Raw genomic sequence first — 24,281 nt, forward strand, 5'->3', positions numbered from 1 at the left:
ATCAATAAACTGGATACTCAAACAATTTTTCTTAAACAAAAGACCAGATTTCCTAAACTGTAAAATTAGAATGTATCCCAACGTCTCAAGATCTACCCAAAAGAAAAGACAAGAATTCCTCAAACTGAGACCAAAGGTTTTGCAACTTGGGGCATTATTTTGGCTGAACTTCCCGTGCAAGTGTGTGATAAAATTGAATTCAAACAACTGAACTTTTTTCTGGAAGCTAAGCTGAGAGACCCACAGTCTCCATTATTAGGGACTTTAACAACTTCAACCCCATAAATAATATATATATTACCTGGCCTGCCTATACTAACTGCCAAGTTAAATTTGGAAGTTTATTTCTAAATTTGATATACATGTTTTTCCTTGAAATTGTGATAACCCCTCGATATTGTGGACTATAGACAAGTATTGATTTCCTATCCTATATTTTTGATATTTTTATCTTTTTTTTCCTTTATTGATATTGTTATGAAAAAATTTGGAAACTAAATTGTCTTTTTCTGTATTTCAAGATGTAATGCTTGATATTTAAAAGAAAATTTATAAATAAAAATTAAAAAATATATATATATCATACACACAGTTCATAACCTCACCCCATACCTGACACAAACCAGTAAAAATTTAGACAATGTTACTCCCCTCAACCTAGTTGTTAACATTATCAGGAAACTATAGTTTATTATAGTTTATTAAAAGACTTTCTAAACTGCGTTTCCTAGATAGGTCAAAGCGGTGTACAGACTAATAAAACAAGGAAGGAAGGAAGGAAGGAAAAGAACGCCATTAATGAAGTTAAGACATAAGGACAAAAAAGCATTAATTCAAAAAATAAACAAATTAAAAGCAATAGCATAAAATGTTGTAAGAAAACAGTGGGGGGGGGGGGCTTTTACTAAGCCACGTAGGCGCAACACGTGCCCAACGCGCACCAAATTGGAGTTACCATCCAGTTACCGTGTGACCCTTGCGGCAATTTCAATTTTGGCAAGCGTCCCCTATGTGCATCTGAAAAATATTTTTTTATTTTCTGACGCGCGTAGACCATTATCGCCCAGTTACTGTGTGAGACCTTAATGCTAGGTCAATGGCTTTCGGTAAGGTCGCAGACCCAAAATGGAAATGCGGCAATTTTCATTTTGCCGCACGTCCATTTTTGGCAAAAAAAGGCATTTTTTGTTGGTGCGCTAAAAAATAATTCTGCACGCGCACAAAACACATGTCTACACTACCGCAGGCCATTTTTCAGCGCACCTTAGTATAAGGACCCCTGGGTTTTGTAAGCCTTTAAAACTGCCTTAATTCTTGACGTGCATTTCTCTAGTTTGGCCAGCAGGTGGTGCCAGCTATTTTTGAAACTTGTTGTTCTGGGCTCTGATTGGTCCAGGAGCTCAATTTCCTCTAGAATGTACTGGCTTTTGCTCCAGTCTTAGGAAATAAAAAGAGAAGGATCTCTTTGCTAAGGCTCTGTAAATAGTTATATTTGATAAACTTGTGCGCAGCTGCAGTGAGTGATCGTGGCATCCATTTTCAGGAAGCTGCCACTAGGGGTAGGAGAGAGGGGGATTGATCCTACTCCCTACCAGGGAGGTCAGGTAGGCGTAGGCCCCAGGGTCCTATCCTGAATGGGAGGTGGGGATAGAATGGGGCCTTTGTTGGGGGTGTGGGCAGAGCGGAGCTGCCCAAGGGAGGGGGGGTGATATTGTCATGCTACTGCTGGAGGGAGAAAATAAACATTTTTTTAAATTTAGGTCCAAGCCTGATATTCAGCCAGGGCCCGCCTAAAGGTAAATAGTGAATTTAGGACAGCGTTTGAGCTGTCCTAAATTCACCCGCTTACCCTATGCAGGCCTCGGCTGAATATTGCTGGCGCCTGCATAAGTCCTGGCTCCTGAACCTTTAGGAATAGGTGTTAATACTATCTTACTCATTTCAGAAGGAAGTGAACCAGACTGCCACAAATCCTTGGTTCTTGATACAAGCCAACCCACCTCCCCCAAATAAAATGAAAATAACCAGAAACGACAAGAAATAACATTTTTACAGCTGCTCATTCTTAATGCTAACAAGTTCCATGTTTTCAGGGCAGACTGAGCAGCCCTTCTGTGTGGATGGTGCATATGGGTTCCTGGGACAGAGTTTGGGCAAAGTTGCGATATACACATAAAGGGGTCCTTTTACTAAGCCGTGGTAAAAAGTGGCCTGTGGTAATGTAGGAACATGTGTCGGGTGTGTGCCGGACCACTTTTTACTGTGTTTATTATTAGGAAAGGAATGGAAAACAAAAGTGAGAATGTTATAATGCCTTTGTATCGCTCCATGGTGCAACTGTACCTCGAATCTTGTGTTCTATTCTGGTCATTGCATCTCAAAAAAGATATAGTGGCATTAGAAAAGGTGCAGAGAAGGGCAACGAAAATGATAAAGGGGATGGGACGACTTCCCTATGAGGAAAGGCTAAAGCGGCTAGGGCTCTTCAGCTTGGAGAAAAGGCGGCTGAGGGGAGATATGATAGAGGTCTATAAAATAATGAGTGGAGTGGAACGGGTAGATGTGAAGCGTCTGTTTAAGCTTTCCAAAAATACTAGGACTAGGGAGCATGCGATGAAGCAGTAGTAAATTTAAAATGAATCAGAGAAAGTATTTCTTCACTCAACATGTAATTAAACTGTGGAATTCGTTGCCAGAGAATGTGGTTAGCTTAGCAGAGTTTTAAAAAGGTTTGGACAGCTCCCTATAGGAAAAGTCCACAGACCATTATTAAATTGGACTTGGGGAAAATCCACTATTTCTGGGATAAGCAGTATAAAATGTTTTGTACTTGTTTGGGATCTTGCCAGGTATTTGTGACCTGGATTGGCCACTGTTGGAAACAGGATGCTGGGCTTGATGGAACTTTGGTCTGTCCCAGTATGGCAATACTTATGTAAAGGCCATTTTTATTTAATGGGACAAGAAAAGGGCATGTGGTTGAACTGAAGCCAGCACGCACCAAAAACCAGCCTCAGCCCTTAATGCCACCCATTGATCTAGTGGTAAGGGCTCACGTGCTACACACATAGTGACCGGTCGGCAAGCACCAACTACCGATTACTGCCGTAAATGCTGCATGTGGGAGGAAATAAACCATCCAGGTGTTACAGGTGCACAGCAAATCTGAAATTACCGCCAGGGTCTCAGTACCCTGGTGGTAGTCTCATTTTGGTGCACACTGTATGCGCGTAGAGCATAACGCGCCTTTGTAAAAGGACCCCATATATCATAAACGCGGATATGTGTATAGAAGACATGCACAAACATCTTCAGAACAGGTGTGAGTTGGTGAATGTGGATTTGTGTAATAGTGGAGCTGGTTGTGGGAGCCTATTTCATCAAGACATGTGGAGGGGCATTTTCGATATGACGCCTACGTCCAATTTTGGACATTTTGCACAAGATGTCCACAATCCAAATAGGAAAAAAGGTCATTTTAGAAAAAGAAAAACGTGTCTTTTTTATATTGAATTTGTAATATGGACAGAATGCCAAGAGACAGATATGCACTCCAACAGGAATATAACATGCCTCTGGGACGGAGGGGGAGGGGGAGAAAATATAGTTAAGTTTGTGTTTGAGTAATGGGAGTAGAGACGGTAAAATTATGTATCATACCTGATAATTTTCTTTCCATTAATCATAGCTGATCAATCCATAGACTGGTGGGTTGTGTCCATCTACCAGCAGGTGGAGATAGAGAGCAATCCTTTTGCCTCCCTATATGTGGTCATGTGCTGCCGGAAACTCCTCAGTATGTCGATATCCAAGCTCCATCCGCAGGACTCAGCACTTAGAGAATTACACCCACAAAGGGACACTCTGCCCAGCTCACCACCGCCGAAACGGGGGAGGGGAATTAACCCAGCTCATCCCCACACAAGTGGGGGAGGGGAATCCGTCCAGCTCATCCCCGCGGAGCGGGGGAGGGACACCACACCCGCCGAAGCGGGGGGATCTGGCTTATCCTGCAACCGCGGGAGGAGCTGACTGACCCTAACACCGCCGAAGCGGGAGGGGTACAAAGCTGCCCTACTGCCGCACGAAGCGGGAGGGAGTGCCGGCAGAATTTATGTCTCAATCCAGCCCCGTAAAACGGAGGGGAGAGGAATGCAGCAGCTCACTGTAACACAAATTCGTCTCAACTCTTGAAGAATCCATTGAAAAACTTGAACACGAAGTCCTCCTGAACAGGAACTGAAGACTAAACTTGAACCTGAAATGCAACCAGAATATAACCAATACAGATATCTGGGAGGGACTATGGATTGATCAGCTATGATTAATGGAAAGAAAATTATCAGGTATGATACATAATTTTACCTTCCATATCATCATGCTGATCAATCCATAGACTGGTGGGATGTACCGAAGCAGTACTCACCCAGGGCGGGACATTGAAATCCCTGACCGCAACACTGAAGCTCCAAACCAGGCCTCCGCCCGAGCAGCCACAGCCAAGCGGTAATGCCTGGAGAAGGTATGGGCCGATGCCCAAGTTGCCACCTTGCAAATCTCTTCCAAGGAGACGGACCCGGCCTCTGCCATCGAGGCCACCTGAGCTCTAGTGGAGTGAGCTTTCAGCTGGATAGGCGGCACCTTCCCCGCGGCCACATAAGCCGCTGCAATGGCTTCCTTGACCCATCTTGCCACTGTAGGCTTAGAAGCCTGCAGACCCTTACGAGGACCTGCAAACAGGACAAACAGATGATCCGACTTCCGGAAATCATTGGTCACTTCCAAGTATCTGATGATGACTCGTCTCACATCCAGATATTTGAGAGCAGAGTATTCCTCTGGGTAGTCCTCCCTACGAAAGGAAGGGAGACAGAGCTGCTGATTCACATGGAAGCGAGAATGGGCAGGAAGGAAGGCACTGTGCGAATAGACACTCCTGCCTCAGTGAACTGCAGAAAAGGCTCTCGACATGAGAGTGCCTGGAGCTCGGAAACTCTTCTGGCTGAAGTGATAGCCACCAAAAAGACTGCTTTCAACGTCAGGTCTTTCAGAGATGCCCTAGACAAGGGTTCAAAAGGCGGCTTCTGCAAGGCTCTTAGCACCAGGTTGAGATTCCACGCAGGCACCACTGAGTGCAGAGGAGGGCGCAGGTGATTAACTCCCTTGAGAAAACGCACCACATCTGGCTGCGAAGCCAGGGAAGCACCCTTCAGGCGGCCCCTGAAGCAAGCCAGAGCCGCTACCTGGTCTTTAAGGGAACTGAGCGACAGGCCTTTCTCCAGACCTTCTTGCAGGAACGCCAACACTGAAGAAATTGGAGCAGTGAAGGGAGAAAGTGAGCCTGCTTCACACCACGCTGCAAAGGTACGCCAAACCCTGGCGTAAGCAGTAGAAGTAGAGCGCTTCCTCGCTCTCAGCATAGTGGCGATGACCTTGTCTGAGAAGCATTTCTTTCTCAGACGCTGCCGCTCAATAGCCAGGCCGTAAGACCAAAGGGGGAGGGATCCTCCATCACCACGGGACCCTGATGTAACAGGCCCTGCTCCACTGGCAGCCGCAGAGAATCGTCGACTGAGAGCCTGATCAAGTCCGCATACCAGGGACGTCTGGGCCAGTCCGGACCCACCAGGATTGTCCGGCCCGGATGCTTTGCCACCCGGTCTAGCACCCTGCCCAACATGGGCCAGGGCGGGAACACGTAGAGAAGCTCCTGTGTCGGCCACTGTTGGAGAAGAGCATCTACTCCCAGGGATCGAGGGTCCCGTCCTCTGCTGAAAAAGCGCGGCACTTGGCAATTGGCCGATGACGCCATCAGATCTAGGCTCGGCTGGCCCCAGCGCTTCATGATGTCCAAGAACGCCTGAGCAGATAGCTGCCACTCTCCGGGCTCCAAGGTATGGCGACTGAGAAAGTCCGCCTTGACATTCATGACTCCGGCAATGTGGGCCGCTGACAGCTGTTCCAGGTTCGCTTCCGCCCACTGGCATAGATTCATGGCCTCCTTGGCTAGAGGGGCGCTCTTGGTACCTCCCTGGCGGTTGACATAGGCCACAGCCGTGGCATTGTCCGACAGGACCCGTACTGGCTTCAACGCCAGTACCGGGATGAACTCCAAAAGCGCCAACCGAATGGCTCTGAGTTCCAGGAGGTTGATAGACCACTTTGCCTCTGCAGGAGACCAGAGCCCCTGCACTGTCCTTCCCAAGCAGTGGGCTCCCCAGCCCGACAAAGAGGCGTCCGTCGTGACGACAATCCACTCTGGGGTCACCAGAGGCATTCCTGCAGACAACTTGTCTGTCTGCATCCACCAGCTCAGCGCCTTGCGCACTGCCGGGACCAAGGGAAGGCGCACAGCATAATTCTCCGACATCGGAGTCCAGCGCTGCAGCAGAGAGAGTTGTAGTGGTCTCATATGAGCCCTGGCCCAGGGCACTACTTCCATCGTGGCCGACAAAGAGCCCAACAGCTGCACATAGTCCCAAGCCCGAAGAGGAGAGGCTACTAGGAACTGGTCCACCTGAGCCTGAAGTTTGACAATCCGATTGTCTGGCAGGAACACTCTGCCCACTTGGGTGTCGAATCGAACTCCCAGATACTCCAAGGACTGAGTCGGGCGCAGCTGGCTCTTCTCCCAGTTGATGATCTACCCCAGGGAGCTCAAAAGAGCAACCACCCGGTCCACAGCTTTGCCGCACTTCTGCATAAGAGGGGGCTCGGATCAACCAGTCGTCCAGATAAGGATGGACTTGTACTCCTTCCTTTCGCAGGAAGGCCGCGATGACCACCATTACTTTGGAGAAGGTCCGCGGAGCAGTAGCCAACCCGAAAGGGAGGGCTCTGAACTGGAAGTGTCGGCCCAGGACTGCAAAACGCAGAAAGCGTTGATGAGGAGGCCAGATGGGAATATGCAGGTACGCTTCCTTGATGTCCAAGGAAGCCAAGAACTCTCCTGCCTTCACTGCCGCTATAACAGAGCGGAGAGTCTCCATGCGAAAGTGCCGCACTTTCAAGGCCCGATTGACCCCTTTGAGGTCGAGGATAGGCCGGACAGAACCTCCTTTCTTTGGTACCACAAAGTAAATGGAGTAACGTCCCTTGCCAATCTGATTTTCTGGCACCGGAACGACCGCACCCAGGCGTATCAGGTTGTCCAAGGTCTGCTGCACTGCCACAGCTTTGACCGGAGACTTGCAGGGAGAGAGTACAAACCCGTCTCTTAAGGGTCGGCAGAACTCTAACTTGTAGCCGTCTCTGATGACTTCCAGCACCCAAGCGTCTGAAGTTACTCTGGTCCACTCGCCCAGAAACGAGGACAGGCATCCTCCAATCTGCACTGGGCCATGGACCAGGACCCCGTCATTGGGTACGAGACCCTGGGGGAGGACCGGAGGGCATACCTCCGGGACGGCGGTCTCTGCGAAAGGAATGCTGCTTGGGGGAGAAGTTCCTTTTGAAGAAAGAGGGGGCAGAGGAGCCCGACTTGCCCGGGCGGTACCGACGGGCTTCCTGAAACCGTCCTCTGGAGATACCGGGGCAAGCACTGGCCCGAGCCCTGACCTCTGGTAACCTCTTGCCCTTAGACGTGCCGAGATCGGTCACGATTTTGTCCAGCTCGACCCCAAAGAGCAGCTTGCCTTTAAAAGGCAACTTAGCCAGGCGGGACTTAGAGGCGTGGTCCGCAGACCAATGTTTCAGCCAAAGCCAGCGCCGCGCAGAGACTGTCTGAGCCATGCCTTTAGCCGAGGCTCTCAAGACATCATACAGTAAGTCTGCCAAATAAGCCAAGCCCAATTCCAGGGCCGGCCAGTCAGCCCTCAAGGAAGGATCCGAGGGGGAAGCCCGCTGCACAATCGTCAGGCACGCCCTGGCCACATAGGAGCCGCAAACTGAGGCCTGCAAACTTAAGGCAGCCGCCTCGAAGGACGACCTTAAAGCCGCTTCCAATCTTCTGTCTTGGGCGTCCTTTAGTGCCGTGCCACCTTCCACCGGCAACGCCGTTTTCTTAGTCACCGCAGTGATTAAAGAATCCACGGTAGGCCAAAGAAAGGCCTCACGTTCACTTTCAGGCAAAGGATAGAGGCGGGACATAGCCCTAGCCACTTTGAGGCTCGCTTCTGGGACATCCCATTGAGCCGAAATTAAGATGTGCATGGCATCATGCACGTGGAAGGTTCTAGGCGGGCGCTTCGTCCCCAGCATAATGGCGGAGCCAACGGGGCTGAGGGAGAGACGTCCTCCGGAGAGGAACTCTTCAAAATGCTCATGGCCTGCATTAACAGGTTGGGCAAATCCTCTGAGCGAAAGATCCGTGCTGCAGAGGGGTCATCCGCTCCATCCGAGCGGGAATCCGTCTCCTCCAAGGAATCCCCAAAGGACCGTTGGGAGAACCCAGATACGCTGCCCTCATCTACATCAGAGGAAACAGCGTCCTCTAAGGCCTGGGCATCTACCCGAGGGTGTTTACTTCCGGGGGCCTCAACCCCTTTATCGGACAAGGGAGAAGGGGCAGCGTTCTGCATAAGGAAGGCTTGATGCAGCAGCAAAATAAACTCGGGGGAGAAACCCCCCAAACTGTGCAATTCAGCAGCCTGGGCCACAGCCCTAGACGCACCCTCAACCGGCGCTCGCAAGAGCGGGGGAGAACCATGCTGCGCATCCAAGATGGCGTCCGGCGCGACACTCCGCGAAGGAGCCGCGCGGGAAGAACGGCGCTTAACTTTAGCCGCTTTTTTGCCGTCACCCAAATCAAGGGCGACCATGGCATAAACATCTCCCAGCTCAAGGGCGGCCCAAGAAGAAGCCGTCCGAGCAGAGTGGCCGGCCAAGATGGCGGAGGCGAGCAGCGGGGGATGGGCGTTTATGGCGGGAAAAACCGCCGTGCCGGAGGAAGACCCGGGACACTGACCGGCCTCCAAACTGACACCCAACAAGGGCGAATCAGACTTTAAAACCCCCGCATCCCCGCTAGAAGCGCACACGCGGTCCGGGGAGCGATTCTTCGCGCCCTCGCCCTCCGACGCCATAGGCCACGTGGAGATCAATCGGGGAACCCCCTGCCCGCTATAAAAAGGTAAAAATTACCTGCTTCTCGCTCCAAGCTGTAACGACCTGGTGTCCCAGTGAGTAGCTGCAATAAACGTTTAAATAAACGTCGAAATAAACGCCCTTAAGGACGTCCAAAATTTTTTTTTTTTTCTTAACGGAGCCAGCGGGAGGGGGGAGAAAAGGAGGGACCTGGCGCCACCAGGTTTGCACTTGCTCAAGAAGAGCCCTCAACCCCAGGTACTCAACAAAACCTAAAAATTAGGCTTGGAGACCTAGCCAGAGCTGCTGCTGTGTGTGACCACCACCTGCTGAGATAGAGAACATACTGAGGAGTTTCCGGCAGCACATGACCACATATAGGGAGGCAAAAGGATTGCTCTCTATCTCCACCTGCTGGTAGATGGACACAACCCACCAGTCTATGGATTGATCAGCATGATGATATGGAATAAATGTTTAACAGATGTTTTCATATACTCATGTATAACTAGTTAATTATTCAATAAACAGAGTTATAAAAAAAATACTGTTTTGAACAAGGTTTTGTGCTTTGGACATTTTGTTTTTTGGTCCATTTTCGTAAAAAAAAAAACAAATAAGTGCAAAATGTAGAAAACCAAGCCATTGGGATATAGGAGGAGCCAGCATTTTTAGAAGAATGGTGCCCCAGACATCTCAGGAGAGCAATGGGGCAGTGGCGTAGCAAGGAGGGCTGCCACCTGGGGCGGTTCGTCGTTGCACCTCCCCCCCAGGTGCAGCACAATGACACCCCCCCTTGGCGCATCAACACCCCCCCAACCCAGTGCCTACCCTCCTCAGCTCCCTCCAACCAGCTCTCGCACCCTACCTTTAAAGAAATTTCGGAAGCCGTGAAGAGGCGAGGCGCAGCGCCTCGTGCCTGCATGTAGAAGAAGCGTGGATCGTCTCATCGGGCCTTCCCTCACGCTGTCTGTCCCGCTCTTGTGGAAATAGGAAGTTGCGTCAGCAGAGGGTGGGACAGACAATGTGAGGGAAGGCCCGATGACGATCTACGGTTCTTTTACATGCAGGCGCGAGGCGCTGAGCCTCGCCTCGCCTCTCCACGGCTTCCGAAATTTCTTTAAAGGTAGGGTGCGGGAGCTGGTTGGAGCCGGAGGGAGCTGAGGAGGGTAGGCACTGGCTCGGGGGGGGGGGTGTTGATGCACCAAGGGGGGGGGGGGTGTCATCGTGCTATACCCGGGGGGGGGAGCTGGCAGGGAGCACCCCCCCTGAGCTGACACCCGGGGCGGACCGCCCCCCCCCCCCCCCCCCTACGCCACTGCAATGGGGCACCCTAGAGGGCACTTCGGTGTACTTCATAAAAATGCTCCCAGGTAAACATCTCACCTTTGTTTCCTTATCTTGTCCCCTGAGCCCTCTAAAACCCACCCAAAATCTACTGCCCCCCACTTTACACCACTACAATAGCCCTAGGGTGAAGGGGCACCTATATATGGGTAAGTACGGTTTTGGTGACTTTGGGAGGGGTCACAGTTTCCACCACAAGTGTGACAGATGGAGGGAGATAGGGACCTGAGGCCCCCATTCCATAGTGCTCTGCACCGACCACTACACTACTCCAGGGACCTGAATGTTGCTCTAATAGACCTGGCTATAACATCTGAGGCTATCATAGAGGCTGGTAAGTCATATTTTTATTCACATTTTTGGGGAGTGGGAAGGGGGTAATCCCTGATTCCCTCCAGTGGTTATTTGGTCATTTAGGGCACCTTTTGTGCCTTATTTGTTATACATCCAATTGAGTAGATCAAATATTCACGAATGAGTGAAAACTTCTCACAAATGCATCCAACAATTGCTCAGCACTCTAATAACTTTCATACTTTATTTTCATGACCTCAGCAGCGACTCGTTTCACGTGACTATACAACCCATGATTCACCTGTCTCTTCATCGGTCAAAATTACTTCTCACAAACTTCATTCATTTATTTAAACTTCTATTCAAACTGTTATAAAAGTCGCTTATACTACTCAGCTTTTGTGTTGACTTTTCAGATCCGATAGAATTTTCACCTAGGCGCCTTCCTATGAAATTAGCCCCCCCCCCCCCCCCCCACAAGTGGCTCCCGTTCAGGGCCGGTCTTAGGCAGAGGCGACCAAGGCGACCGCATAGGGCCCCATGCCTAAGGGGGCCCCGCGCGGAGCGCCTCAACTCTGCCTCGCTCGTGCCTCTGCTCCAACCTCCGCCGCTGCTCGCCTTAGTCGCCTGAGATGATCCCCATTCCCGCGGCTCGGCCGCTCCGCTCCCGCCACCACCGGCGCGGTGCCCACCCCCGGCTTGGGCTCGCTGAGCCCGCCATCAGCTCCCGAATTTGAAAGTACTGGATCTTTTCTTAATATTTTTCCTTTATTCTCCTTTGTTATGAGAATTGGAACTACTAATTGTAGTGGACTTGAACTGAATAATTTGCTGGGGAGGGGAGGTTTCATGATAGCATTGTGCTTATTATTTCAATCAGTTTTTTTGTACAAGTTTAGCTTCATTTGTCTTTATTTGAAATTTCATAAATAAAAAAATGTTCTAAAAATGGAATAATCTTATCAATGGGGTGGAGCTAGGGTGGGGGCGGAGCTAGGTAGGGCGGGGCTAAGATGGGGCCCCAACAAATTGGTCTGCATCCCCTGCTCCTGATTTCCATGAAAGGGCTCTTACCTGATCTCAGAGCATATCTACCCGTCATGAAAGCTGCCCTGCTCGGGGTACACAGTGGTGCAGCAGAAATATGCTGAGTGAGTTTCACGCCTTCCTTTGCTAATCTGTCAATGTTAGGGGTCCTAGAAAGCAAAATGAAGGCGTAAGAGACAGCAATAACAGAATATGAGTAAATCTGAATAGTTTTTTGCCACCATGATATTAGACATTTTAGAACTATTTTGAAGGCAAGGTGCTGCTTATTGTACTGTGCTCCCAGTTCTAAATTTTTACTTATACAGCTCAAAGTTCAGCCAGGGGCAGTCAGTGGTTTTAAAGCTGTTGAGTGCTGCTGGCTGAATCTAAACTTGATATTCAATGCTGGGACCATGTACAAGCACCGACATTGAATATCCTGGCCAGTCACCAATCCAGCAGTTCTGCAGGTGCCGACACCCGCAAAGCAAAGTGGCCAAAAATAGAACTGGACAGTTAACACCCCTTCTAAAATAAAGACACTCTCCAAAAAATTGCAACAGCCACGATTTTGTCCTGTATATGTTACCACTTGTAAACCACATGCCTCCATGAGCAGGGTCGGTTGCCTGCACTCCCCTTGCATCACCAATACAGAGCCAGGACCACTGGGCAACAATCTGCATGACACAAAAAGACCCCACCCCTCTGTGACCTGACCAGTGTTGCCAGGTTTTCCGCGACCCGCCGCGGGAAATTTTTGCCCGCGGCGGGTCGCGGTTTTTTGGGCTTCTTTTTTTTCTTTTCCGCGGTTTTTCGGGCGGTTTTTTCGGCTGCGGGGGGCGGGGTTAGTGACGTTTTGGGCGGGGTTAGTGACGTTCTGGGCGGGGCCGATGACGGGGGAGGCGGGGCCGGTGACAGGGGAGGCGGGGCCGGTGACAGCGGGGGCGGGGTTGATGACGGCGGGGGCGGGGTGATGATGCGGGGGTGGGGGTGTCAGGGGCGGGGTTTGAGTTTGGCCGGGTTTTGGGCTGTTTTTAGGCTGGATTGGGTGGGAAAAAATTTTTCCACCTGGCAACCCTGGACCTGACTAGAAACTATCACAAATGGTTTTCCTGGAGATAGAGGAGAGAGGCTGATGCTGTGTTTGAAAAATGTTAGCAAAATAAACTGAGGTACACACAGTGGATCCAAAAAAAGAGTCCTCTCTCATGTAATGTCTTCCCAAACAATGTCTTTATTAAAATCAATTATATGCAGGGTGGGGTAGAAAACGTAGATTGTGAGCCCTCTAGGGACAGAGAAGAGTTTCAAGTTTATTTAGAACTTTCTACCCCACCCTGCATATAATGTGTTCAGTGCTGCATATGTCTAGTAGCCCTATAGAAATTAGTAGTAGTAGAACCCAGCTCAGGCAAACAACGTAGGCTGCCCCAGTGTCCAAATATAGAGAGACTACAATACTGTGCATGCACTACATAGGGACACTGACTGTAATTTTATTTTCTGTTAGTGTCACAAAGTTCACTAAGGTTCCAGTGCATGGTAGAGAACAGTTACATCCAGCTTATACAAAGAAGTTGAAAGTAGTTAGGGTTTTCTGTTCTTTTGAGTTCTTAAGTTAGGACGACAGGTTTCAGCAAGAGGCAAAACGCTCGAGAAGAGCCACAACAAGGAAGCCATGCAGCAGGGGCATAGCCAGAGTACAGATTTTGGGTGGGTCTAGGTAAGAAGTGGGTGGGCACCCAATGTTCTCCCCCCACCCCCCACCACAAAAAAAAAACATATCAGCTGGCAGGAAAATGCTTCTTTTGTACCTGGAGCAAGGGAGGGTTAAGGTTACAAGGAGCTGTAGTGGGAACCAAATCCAGGTTGCTAGGATCAAAGCCCACTACACTAACCTTTAGGCTACTTCTCCACTCAGCTCCTCACACAAAGCAGAAGCGTAGCCAGAAAGCAATTTTTGGGTGGGCCAATGGATAAGATGGGTAGGCATGCATGTCATCTTTCCACCCCCACCTCAATCCCCTATAAAATTTACGTTTTTAAGTACCTTAGCTAGCAGCGATCCCCAAGCCCTACCAACATCCACAGCCTGCTGACCCCACTCAGAAAAGACCCCACTCAGGCAGCAACAGTACTCTGAGCACCACAGGCATGTTCAGTTCTCACACATGCTCAGTACACACATGAGAACTAAGCATGCCTGCGGTGCTGGTGCCAGTGGCTCAGACTTTTGCTGCTAACTGCCACGCTTTTCTGAGTGGAGTGGGTGGGCTTGGAGGCTGCTGCCAGCTACATGAATGATGCACAGTATTACTGGGGGCCCTAAAGCAAAACTGGGCCTGGGAGTTAATTGAGAAACAACTCTGTTAGAACATTGAGACTTTATGACCCCTGATGCAGGTTTGATACTGAAATATGGCCCGTGTCATATTTCAGTTTACTTCCTATATCCCTTCTTAAGGCCCACTGTGCTTTTTTTTTTTTTAATTTGTACCTAGTTCCAGCCAGTAGGTGTCACCATGGAGACGTCCTTCTCCCAGAGTCTCTGTACTCTGCCTCCAAAGGACCCCCAGCTCCAGCTCCAACCAGCCTGAGAAACTCCTCCTGGGCCTAGAATGTAACTTGCATCCTCCCACGTGACAATTCATGGCATTATCCATGAGCTACCACATGCTATCATAATAAGTAAATTTGTGATGAATATTTCTTGGGAATGTATTACTAAACATGTTTTTTTAAAGCAGAAGAGCCCTACTAAAACCCTGTTATTTACTTGTTGAAAGAGTACTGGTTGGCTTTAATTATATTTGATTTACAGTATAAAAGAATTTCAGGCTGACTTCATTTTGGTTTATACACATATTGGGGAAAACATGGAAAATGCTTGTGTTTAATGAACTGTACAGAAAGCTGATCTATAGTATATGGTGGGTAAATAATATATTTTTGTTATGTTTGGCCTTGTCTAACGGACAGACATAAACGTTTGATTACATAAAATATGTTTACCTTATTGTGTCATTCCCGTAGCAGCCCACATCCCCAATGCCAAGATCATCTGCCATTAAGATCAAAATATTGGGTCTGGAATCAGCTCCTGCTCGGGCTCCAAATGTTTTCCAAAGCAAGAGTGAAAAGAACAGCAAGACTGGAAGATTCCTACAGAAGCACAGAAAATGAAAGATGCAATTATGTTTCCAAGTTCCCGACAAGGCGCAGATATAAAGTTTTATTGCATCTGATGTTGGCCAGAGAGGAAATTATTTGAACTGTTCTGGACAATTTGGCTCAGCTTTGCTTCTAGTCCTATTTCTTAAGTTTTACACTATAAAGGGATATTTTTATAAATCTTTCCATAAGTGAAACACTGATTTATGTGTAGAAAGGACCCCTTATAACAAGTCACGTGTTAAAGTATGATACTATTCCTGCTGTCATACCTACGTTGTTTGATAAACCGATACCAACAGTGCAATAATTCAGATATTTAGGAGTCATTATTGACTCAGCTCTGTCATTTAACAAACAAATATCTGTGGTAGTTAGGAATTCTTTTTATCATCTCCGAAAACTATGTTCAATTAGAAACTCAATTGACAAAGCTTCATTATGTACACCAACCCACGCATATATTACAACACATCTGGACTACTGTAACAGTGTTTATGCAGGACTTACAAAGATAAATATAAAACGTTTACAGATGATACAGAATACTGCAGCTCCTCTCATCTGCAGGGCATCAAAATATGACAGAATGATGCCGCTTTTATATCAACTTGGCCACCTTTAAATCTAGACTGAAAGCCCACCTCTTTAACATTGCTTTTGACTCGTAACCACTCGCCTCCACCTACCCTCCTCTCTTCCTTCCCGTTCACATTAATTGATTTGATTTGCTTACTTTATTTATTTTTTGTCTATTAGATTGTAAGCTCTTTGAGCAGGGACTGTCTTTCTTCTATGTTTGTGCAGCACTGCGTATGCCTTGTAGCGCTATAGAAATGCTAAATAGTAGTAGTAGTAGTAGTAGATGGGAGTCCACCAGAATTTCAGCATTTTTTTTCTTGGCCCCCTCTCTCTGGAATTGTCTCCCAAAACATCTTAGATTGGAAAAGTCCTATATTAAATTTCGAACATTTTTGAAAACATATTTATTCCAGGAGACTGTTGAAAATAATCTGTGATAAAATGGCAACACTAGATAATATTGATTATGCAGAAAAAGTTATATGTTAGTCATGTTTTTGTTATGAATGGCTGTTTAGCAAAATTAGTGTTTTATCTTTTAAAGTATGGCTGTTTTAGTTTGCTTTCCTATCAATTTGATGGAGTTCTTTTATGTTTTTATTACCATTTTATATTGATATGTAAACCGTTTTTTTTTGTAACTACAATTTGAGACGGTATAGTAAAATGAATAAACGATAAACGATATTTGTACAGTAGACATGCTCAGGAAAGGAGTTGGGGCAGAGTGTTGGTGGACTTTCCATTTACACATCTGTTTTATAAAATACACACATTTACACACAAAGTACATGCTATTCAGCGAGTATAATGTCCATGTCCTCAATATAAGAGGGGTAACTATCAAAGTTCTTTACAGCAATAGTGTGTTATTTGCACCTTATCATGTGTACTAATGCATGTTATTTTACGGTATCACAAATTACATAATAATGGCATGCAAAACATTTATATGAATATAGAACAGTCTATTACTTTGTAAATTCAATAATGCAGCTTGGGGTGAACACCACAAACCACATATTTCTATCCCAGAAAAACCGGGCTGCTTCTTAAAAGGGGCTGGTGCTCAGCAATGAGGAGTTTCCCCCTCCTCTTCCTTTCAAAATAACATTGTCTCACCCTAAAGACCCCCAATGTTCTTCTCCCCCCCCCCCCCCCCCATCCCAAAGCCAATCCTCCATATATTTCTCCTGGGCCATGAAGACTCGCCCATGTACTTACCCCATATTGGCAAAGCATGTCTCACCATCCCTTAGCCCGCCTCCCCCCCCCCCCCCCCCCCCCCAGCCTACCTTTTTAATTCCTGGTATCTAGGTGGTTTGGAGCATGAGCAATTCCATTCCCTCCATCCCCTTCTTGCATCAACTTCAAAATGGTACCACTGACCCCAGTGGTAGTCCTGCGGTGATACCACTAGGGGGGGGGGGGGGGCAAGCTGCCTTTTGCTGGTGATATTTTTCCAACAATAATACAGTGAACACTGCAAGAAGTGCTTTGCATCTTATTACTATGTAACATGTGGTAACGTAAAATAACATACATTACGATAATATAACATGTGTTAATACCCTTTAACACATGTTAAGAGGCAAATAGCAGGTTAATGTCCACTAAACAACTAAACTTCAAAAAGAAACAAAAAATCCACACAATGCAAAATGACTCACAGGGAAAAAGCCTCAAAGAGCTCCGAGACCAAAACTTGATCTCACGGAGCTAAACAGACACAATGGTCCTCTCTTCATCATAGGCAAAAAAAACCCTAGTGCCACAGTTCTAAACAAAATCTGTTTGCTGTGGTCATAGTAGATGACGGCAGAAAAAGACCTGCACGGTCCATCCAGTCTGCCCAAGAAATGGTCAAAAACACTTTTTAATGTGTATATTTTCTTTTAAAGTGATAGCAAATAATAACTGATTTTCTGTGCATAGAACGCTATTAGAACATAATAAGCTAGCCAATGTTTACTGATAGTTAAGTCTTAATCATCAGATGCCGCTCCCCGCTGTGCGGTCCTTCATATGCTGCCCTGAGCCGACGATGGCCAGCGTTTCGCTGCTTCTTCAGGGTCTCAGGCTGCAACTAAGATAAGTGTATCAGTAAACATTGGATAGCTTATTATGTTCTAATAGCGTTCTATACACAGAAAATCAGTTATTATTTGCTATCACTTTAAAAGAAAATATACACATTAAAAAGTGTTTTTGACCACAGCAAACGGATTTTGTTTAGAACTGTGGCACCAGGGTTTTTTTGCCTATGATGAAGAGAGGACCATTGTGTCTGTTGAGCGCCGTGAGATCAAGTTTTGGTCTCGGAGCTCTTTGAGGCTTTTTCCCTGTGAGTTATTTTGCATTGCGTGGATTTTTTGTTTCTTTTTGAAATAGCAGGTTAATGCCATATAAAAGCACCTTGATAGCTACCTCTTAGACTGAAGGCATACACATTATGTCTGCTCTATAGCAGATGTAAATGTTAGCATATAGTTTGTGCATGGATGTGTGTATTTTATATAAAATTCATGTGTATACCATGATTCCACCAGCACTGTCCTATCTCCTCCCCTGAGTATGTCTACTCTATTCTCTTCTTTTTGAAGAAATTCACTCAAGATGGTGTACAGCAAGAATAAGCTGAACATAGGCAATAGAAAATTACAGCATAATCATATGCAAATGAGCATGAGTGATGAGGGCTAAAGGGGTATCCCAACACATACCTCAACACACCCAACCTCCCAACACCCACATACCAACACACAATCTAGTAAACCCATCCACCAATATACTCTCAAAACACACCATACCCATCTTTCAACACACACGAACACCCCATATCCCCAACACACGTACCCTAACACACACACGTATCAAACAACTTGACACACACATATTCTAATATACACATCCCCCTAACACATGCCCAACATATCCATATCGAACACATCCTCCTATGCAACATATCCATCCATCAACACGTCCTCATATGCAACATATCCATCCCTCAACACACTCTCAAAAATACTATCATACCCATTTCCAAACACTCTCTCTTTCACTCTCTCTCTCTATTTCTCTCTCTCTCTCTCACTCACACACACCTCTCTATATCCATCCTAGCACACCTCATAGAGACTCACACTTTCCAACCCTCTGCCACACACACATATTAACGACATTCAACCACACATCCCCTCAAAGAAATGACTAAACTATGTATTTAAATGCCTCTGATATACACGGAATATACACAATCAGTCACTATTTACACTCTGTACCTGCTATTGCTACCAACTCACATATCTCCTGTTACTTTACTGAGGTACATTCTATCATGGCTTTTTCAACCATGTTCGCCAGGCAGACATGCCTGAGTCTGTGAATAGCGGAAAGAAAAAAATGTGCCTTTATCAGGCTTATTTGCGAAAGAGAAGGACGCCCATCTTTCGACACAAATTAGAAGATGGGCGTCCTACTCACAGGGTCGCCCAAATCGGCATAATTGAAAGCCAATTTTGAGTGTCCCCAACTGCTTTCCATCCCGGGGATGACCAAAGTTCCCAGGGGTGTGTCGGAGGCGTAGAGAAGGCGGGACTTGGCTGTGCCTAACACAGGGGCGTCCTCGACCCATAATGGAAAAAAAAAAGGGCGTCCCTGATAAACACTTGGACGACTTTACCTGGTCCTTTTTTTCTTACGACCAAGCCACAAAAAGGTGCCCCAACTGACCAGATGACAACCGGAGGGAATAGGGGATGACTTACCCTTACTCCCCCAGTGGTCACTAATCCCCCTCCCACCCTCCCCAAAAAAATTTTAAAATATTTTTTGCCAGCCTCTATGCCAGCCTCAAATATCATACCCAGCTCCATGACAGCAGTATGCAGGTCCCTGGAGCAGTTTTAGTCGGTGCAGTGCACTTCAGGCAGGTGGACCCAGGCCCATCCCCCCCTACCTGTTACACTTGTGGTGGTAAACGTGAGCCCTTCAAAACCCATCAGAAACCCACTGTACCTACATCTAAGTGCCCCTCTTCACCGTTAAGGGTTATGGTAGTGGCGTACAGTTGTGGGGAGTTGGTTTTGGGGGGCTCAGCACATAAGGTAAGGGAGCTATGTACCTGGGAGCTTTTCTGAAGTCCACTGCAGTGCCCCCTAGGGTGCCCGGTTGGTGTCCTGGCATGTCAGGGGAACCAGTACACTACGAATGCTGACTCCTCCCATGACCAAAGGGCTTGCATTTGGTCGCTTCTGAGATGGGTGTCCTTAGTTTCCATTATCGCCGAAAATCAGAAACAACCAAGTCTAAGGATGACCATCTCTAAGGACGACCTAAATTTCAAGATTTGGGCATCCCTGTCATGGTCTCAGGCTCTCAGACACTGGACCAAAGTGAGCCCTTGGGCTGCAGACGAGGTGCGGCTGCAGCAGGCAAAATCCTCCAACCCGGACTGGACAGGATACAGGATTCTCAAGCAGGATTCAGGAACTAGCGTGACTGGAACAGGGCTTCACCTGTGCTTGACCGCCGTTCCCTAGGGGTTGAGCCCCTAGGTGCAGGCAGCCGGCAGGACTTACTGGACGGAGTGGATCAAGACAAACCTGACTAGACAGGGTACAGGATACAGGGTCTCAAACAGGCAGGAAACAAACACAAGCTTGGCTAGAACCGGGTTCAAGGTACAGGGTCTCAAACAGGTAGGAAACAAACACAAGCTTGGTTAGAACAGGGTTCAAGGTACAGGGTCTCAAACAGGTAGGAAACAAACACAAGCTTGGCTAGAACTGGGTTCAAGGTACAGGGTCTCAAGCAGGCAGGAAACAAACACAAGCTTGGCTAGAACAGGGTTCAAGGTACAGGGTCTCAAACAGGCAGGAAACAAACACAAGCTTGGCTAGAACAGGGTTCAAGGTACAGGGTCTCAAACAGGCAGGAAACAAACACAAGGTTCACAACCAGAAGGGAAAGGAAGCCAAAAGCAGACAGGGAAGGAGCAATCAGGACTGGATACAAGACAGGATTCAGAAGACTCAAACAGGCAAGGAATACAGACTAGGGACACTAACTAAGAAACAAGGCTAAACAAGACAAGGCAGAAGTGCATGTGATATGATACAGACGTTCAAATATTTGAAAGGTATTAATCCACAAACGAACCTTTTCCGGAGATGCGAAGGCGGTAGAACGAGAGGACATGAAATGAGATTGAAGGGGGGCAGACTCAAGAAAAATGTCAGGAAGTATTTTTTCACAGAGAGAGTAGTGGATGCTTGGAATGCCCTCCCGCGGGAGGTGGTGGAAATGAAAACGGTAACGGAATTCAAACATGCGTGGGATAAGCATAACGGAATCCTGTGCAGAAGGAATGGATCCTCAGGAGCTTAGTCGAGATCGGGTTGCAGAGCCAGTGGTGGGAGGCAGGGCTGGTGGTTGGAAGGCGGGGATAGTGCTGGGCAGACTTATACAGTCTGTGCCAGAGCCGGTGGTGGGAGGCGGGGATAGTGCTGGGCAGACTTATACGGTCTGTGCCCTGAAGAGGACAGGTACAAATCAAAGTAGGGTATTCACAAAAAGTAGCAAATATGAGTTTATCTTGATGGGCAGACTGGATGGACCGTGCAGGTTTTTTTCTGCCGTCATCTACTATGTTACTATGTTACCAACCTGGACCTTTGGCATTGCAAAGGCCAAGCAGAAAATTTCCAGGTGGTTAATAAAGCCGATCAGCAGCTGAGGCTCAGCTGCAGCAATCTGAAGGCAGCTAAAGGTGAGGCTAGCTGCCAAACTTCAAACCAAGTCTGGAGGGCTAGAATATGTGGACCGGACCGGAAAGAAAATCTGGATTGTATAGGGAGACAGCAAGACAGTCCACGGCAGCCACTGGCTCCGGCCACCAAAGGGCGAGGTGAGCACAGCCAAGGAAAACAGTCACAATCGTGACAGTCCCTGACTGTATTATCGAAACAAAAGATGGACGCCCATCTTGTTTCGATAATATGGGTTTCCCCGCCCCTTTGCCGGGACGTTCTGCGAGGACGTGCTCAGGAAAACTTGGACACCCCTTTCGATTATGCATAGAGGGTAATTCTGTAAAGGGGGCCTATTTTTAGGTGCCAAGAACATGCCTGTTAGGAACCTATTCTATAAAGGAAATTAGGATTAGATATTGAGTAGGAGCAACAGTGTTTGCCAAGACCGTGTCCTGAAGCAGCAATCCGAATGGCCATGTTGACAAGTGAAATCTGAATATCTGAGTATTTGAGAAACAATTTATACAGTTGATTCAGTTTTTATATAAAATGAAAAAATAAAAATAAAAGAGAAGTTGTGATTAAGCAATTAAAGCATCAATAAGAACAATTGGATTCTGGTAGCAATTATGGAGCAATAGCTTTGCGAGTCACGAGGCTGTGATCCCTGCATGAAAAAAAGCCACTACCAAGGTCCTAGCTACCGGTTCTACAATTGTATATTAATTAAAACCTAGAACAATAAGTGGGAATTACCAGTGGGCTTTGTGTTTGGGTTATTAAATACTCCGCTAAATAAAAGTAATTGTACTTGTCAAGAGTTGATTTATCAGATAGGATACTAGTGTAACAGGTCAAATACATGTCTATATTTACAGCCATAGAGCTAGTGTAAATGCTAGCATGTAGATCATTAAAGAACACGCGTACAGTATTTTATAATCTATGCATGCAAATGTGCATGCCGCAGGGGGACCCAGGGCAGTTGCTCTGTTTGCATATTCCTAATGCCAGCCCTGGTGCCCTGCCCACAATTCACCCAAACTCCACCCATGTGAATGCTCACCCGCACAGTACCTGCCATTAAATATGGGCGCATACTTACAGTATAGAGTTAGCGGGAAACTGATAATTTAAGCATGTATGTGTAAATGCACACAAAGGACTAGAATACAAGCATTTATGTACGTCCTCTACACCTAAACTACCCCTTGTAAGTGCACAAATACAATTAGAAGTACTTATATTTGGCCTGTACCTTAAAAAGCTTCTAGGCAGATTACAATATATCTAGGTATACTTAGAATGTATACACAATAAAGAAAAAAATCTATCCAACCAGCTTGCTTACCAATGACTTCTCAGTAGACTTTCCATGTCGTCCCTTTGGCCTTCACCAGTGTCCTGTCAGATGATTTACTGAGTAAAGTTCAGATGAAGTGAAGAGAAGCTTTCATACCTATGTCAATAAATCTTAAAACAGAGACAAGTTAATGTTAAAAACAAGCCTGAGACTAAACTTTAAATATATCTCAAAAAGCCAACCAAAACAGTAGTAGATTAAAAGTTAACTCCACACATCACCACTAAACTTCCCCTTGAAAACTCAATAAAGATATTAACAGTTACATGGGATTCCTACAGTTCATGAAGTGATAGCAAATTTTAGGGATGAGCAGATGGAAAACCTTTGTTTCATGTCATTTCCGGTGTTATTTCCAGGAATGTTCATTTTGTTCATTCATTTGCAGGGCATTTGCTCATTAGTGGTGTCTTTTACAAAGGCGCACTAGTATTTTTAGCACAAGCTAATGATTAGCATGCACTAAATGCTAGAGGAATATATGGGCGTCTCTGCATTTAGTGCACGCATATTTAACGCGTTCACGAAAAACGCGTGCACGCCTTTGTAAAAGGGGGCCTATGGGAGCTATGTCATTGAGAGTATGCACTCTTGGCACTGGTACTCACTAGTTGAAAAGAGGCCAAACTTTTCCTGTTTGTGTATGGATGCACAATGGTTTGTGAATGTGTAATTGTTCGCACGTGTGAACACTATAAGGTGAATTTTCGAAAGAGAAGGGCACCCATCTTCCGACACATCGGGAGATGGGCGTCCTTCTCGCAAGTTCGCCCAAAATCGGCATAATTGAAAGCCGATTTTGGGCGCCCTCAACTGCTTTCCGTCGCGGGGATGACCAAAGTTCATGGGGGCGTGTCGGCAGTGTAGTGAAGGCGGGACAGGGGCGTGCTTAGGAGATGGGCATCTTTGGACGATAATGGAAAAAAGAAGGGCATCCCTGACGAACACTTGGGCAACTTTACTTGGTCCATTATTTTCACGACCAAGCATCAAAAAGGTGCCTGAACTGACGAGATGACAGAGAATTAGGGATCACCTCCCCTTACTCCCCCAGTGGTCACTAACCCCCTCCCACCCTAAAAAAAAAAGTTTAAAAATACTTTTTTGCCAGCCTCTATGCCAGTCTCAAATGCCATACTCAGGTCCATTGCAGCAGTATGCAAGTCCCTGGAGCAGTTGTAGTGGGTGCAGTGTACTTCAGGCAGGCGGACCCAGGCCCATCCCCCCACCTGTTACACTTGTGGTGGTAAATGTGAGCCCTCCAAAACCCACCACAAATCCACTGTACCCACATGTAGGTGCCCCCTTCATCCCTAAGTGCTATGGTAGTGGTGTGCAGTTGTGGGCTTGAGGGCTCAGCACCCAAGGTAAAGGAGCTATGCACCTGGGAGCAATTTGTGAAGTCCACTGCAGTGCCCCCTAGGGTGCCCAGCTGGTGTCCTGGCATGTCAGGGAAACCAGTGCACTACAAATGCTGGCTCCTCCCATGACCAAATGGCCTGGATTTGGTCGCTTTTGAGATGGGCATCCTTGGTTTCCATTATTGCCGAAAACCGGGGACGACCATCTCAAAAACGACCTAAGGATGACCATCTCTAAGGTCGACCTAAATTTCATGATTTGGGCGTCCCCGACCTTATTATCAAAACAAAAGATGGATGCCCATCTTGTTTCGATAATACGGTTTGCCCCGTCCCTTTACGGGACTGTCCTGC

At 47.1% G+C, this 24,281-nt stretch overlaps 1 protein-coding gene across 4 annotated transcripts in view; it reads right to left on the minus strand.

The window, feature by feature from the left end:
• The window catches only part of LOC115469447 (arylsulfatase D-like), a 217,049-nt gene that overhangs the window by 65,884 nt on the left and 126,884 nt on the right, over positions 1-24,281 (minus strand). For 3 of the 4 annotated variants that reach the window (XM_030202114.1, XM_030202115.1, XM_030202116.1), the window contains 3 exons: positions 22,555-22,676; positions 14,710-14,859; positions 11,740-11,861 (listed from right to left, as the gene is read on the minus strand). In XM_030202114.1, coding sequence (XP_030057974.1) covers positions 11,740-11,861; positions 14,710-14,859; positions 22,555-22,580 — 298 coding nt within the window. In that variant the 5' untranslated portion in view covers positions 22,581-22,676. The remainder of the gene's footprint in view (positions 1-11,739; positions 11,862-14,709; positions 14,860-22,554; positions 22,677-24,281) is intronic. The other variant, XM_030202112.1, reaches the window with a different exon arrangement.

Source organism: Microcaecilia unicolor, chromosome 4 (genome assembly GCF_901765095.1).
Source record: "Microcaecilia unicolor chromosome 4, aMicUni1.1, whole genome shotgun sequence".
NCBI lineage: Eukaryota > Metazoa > Chordata > Amphibia > Gymnophiona > Siphonopidae > Microcaecilia > Microcaecilia unicolor.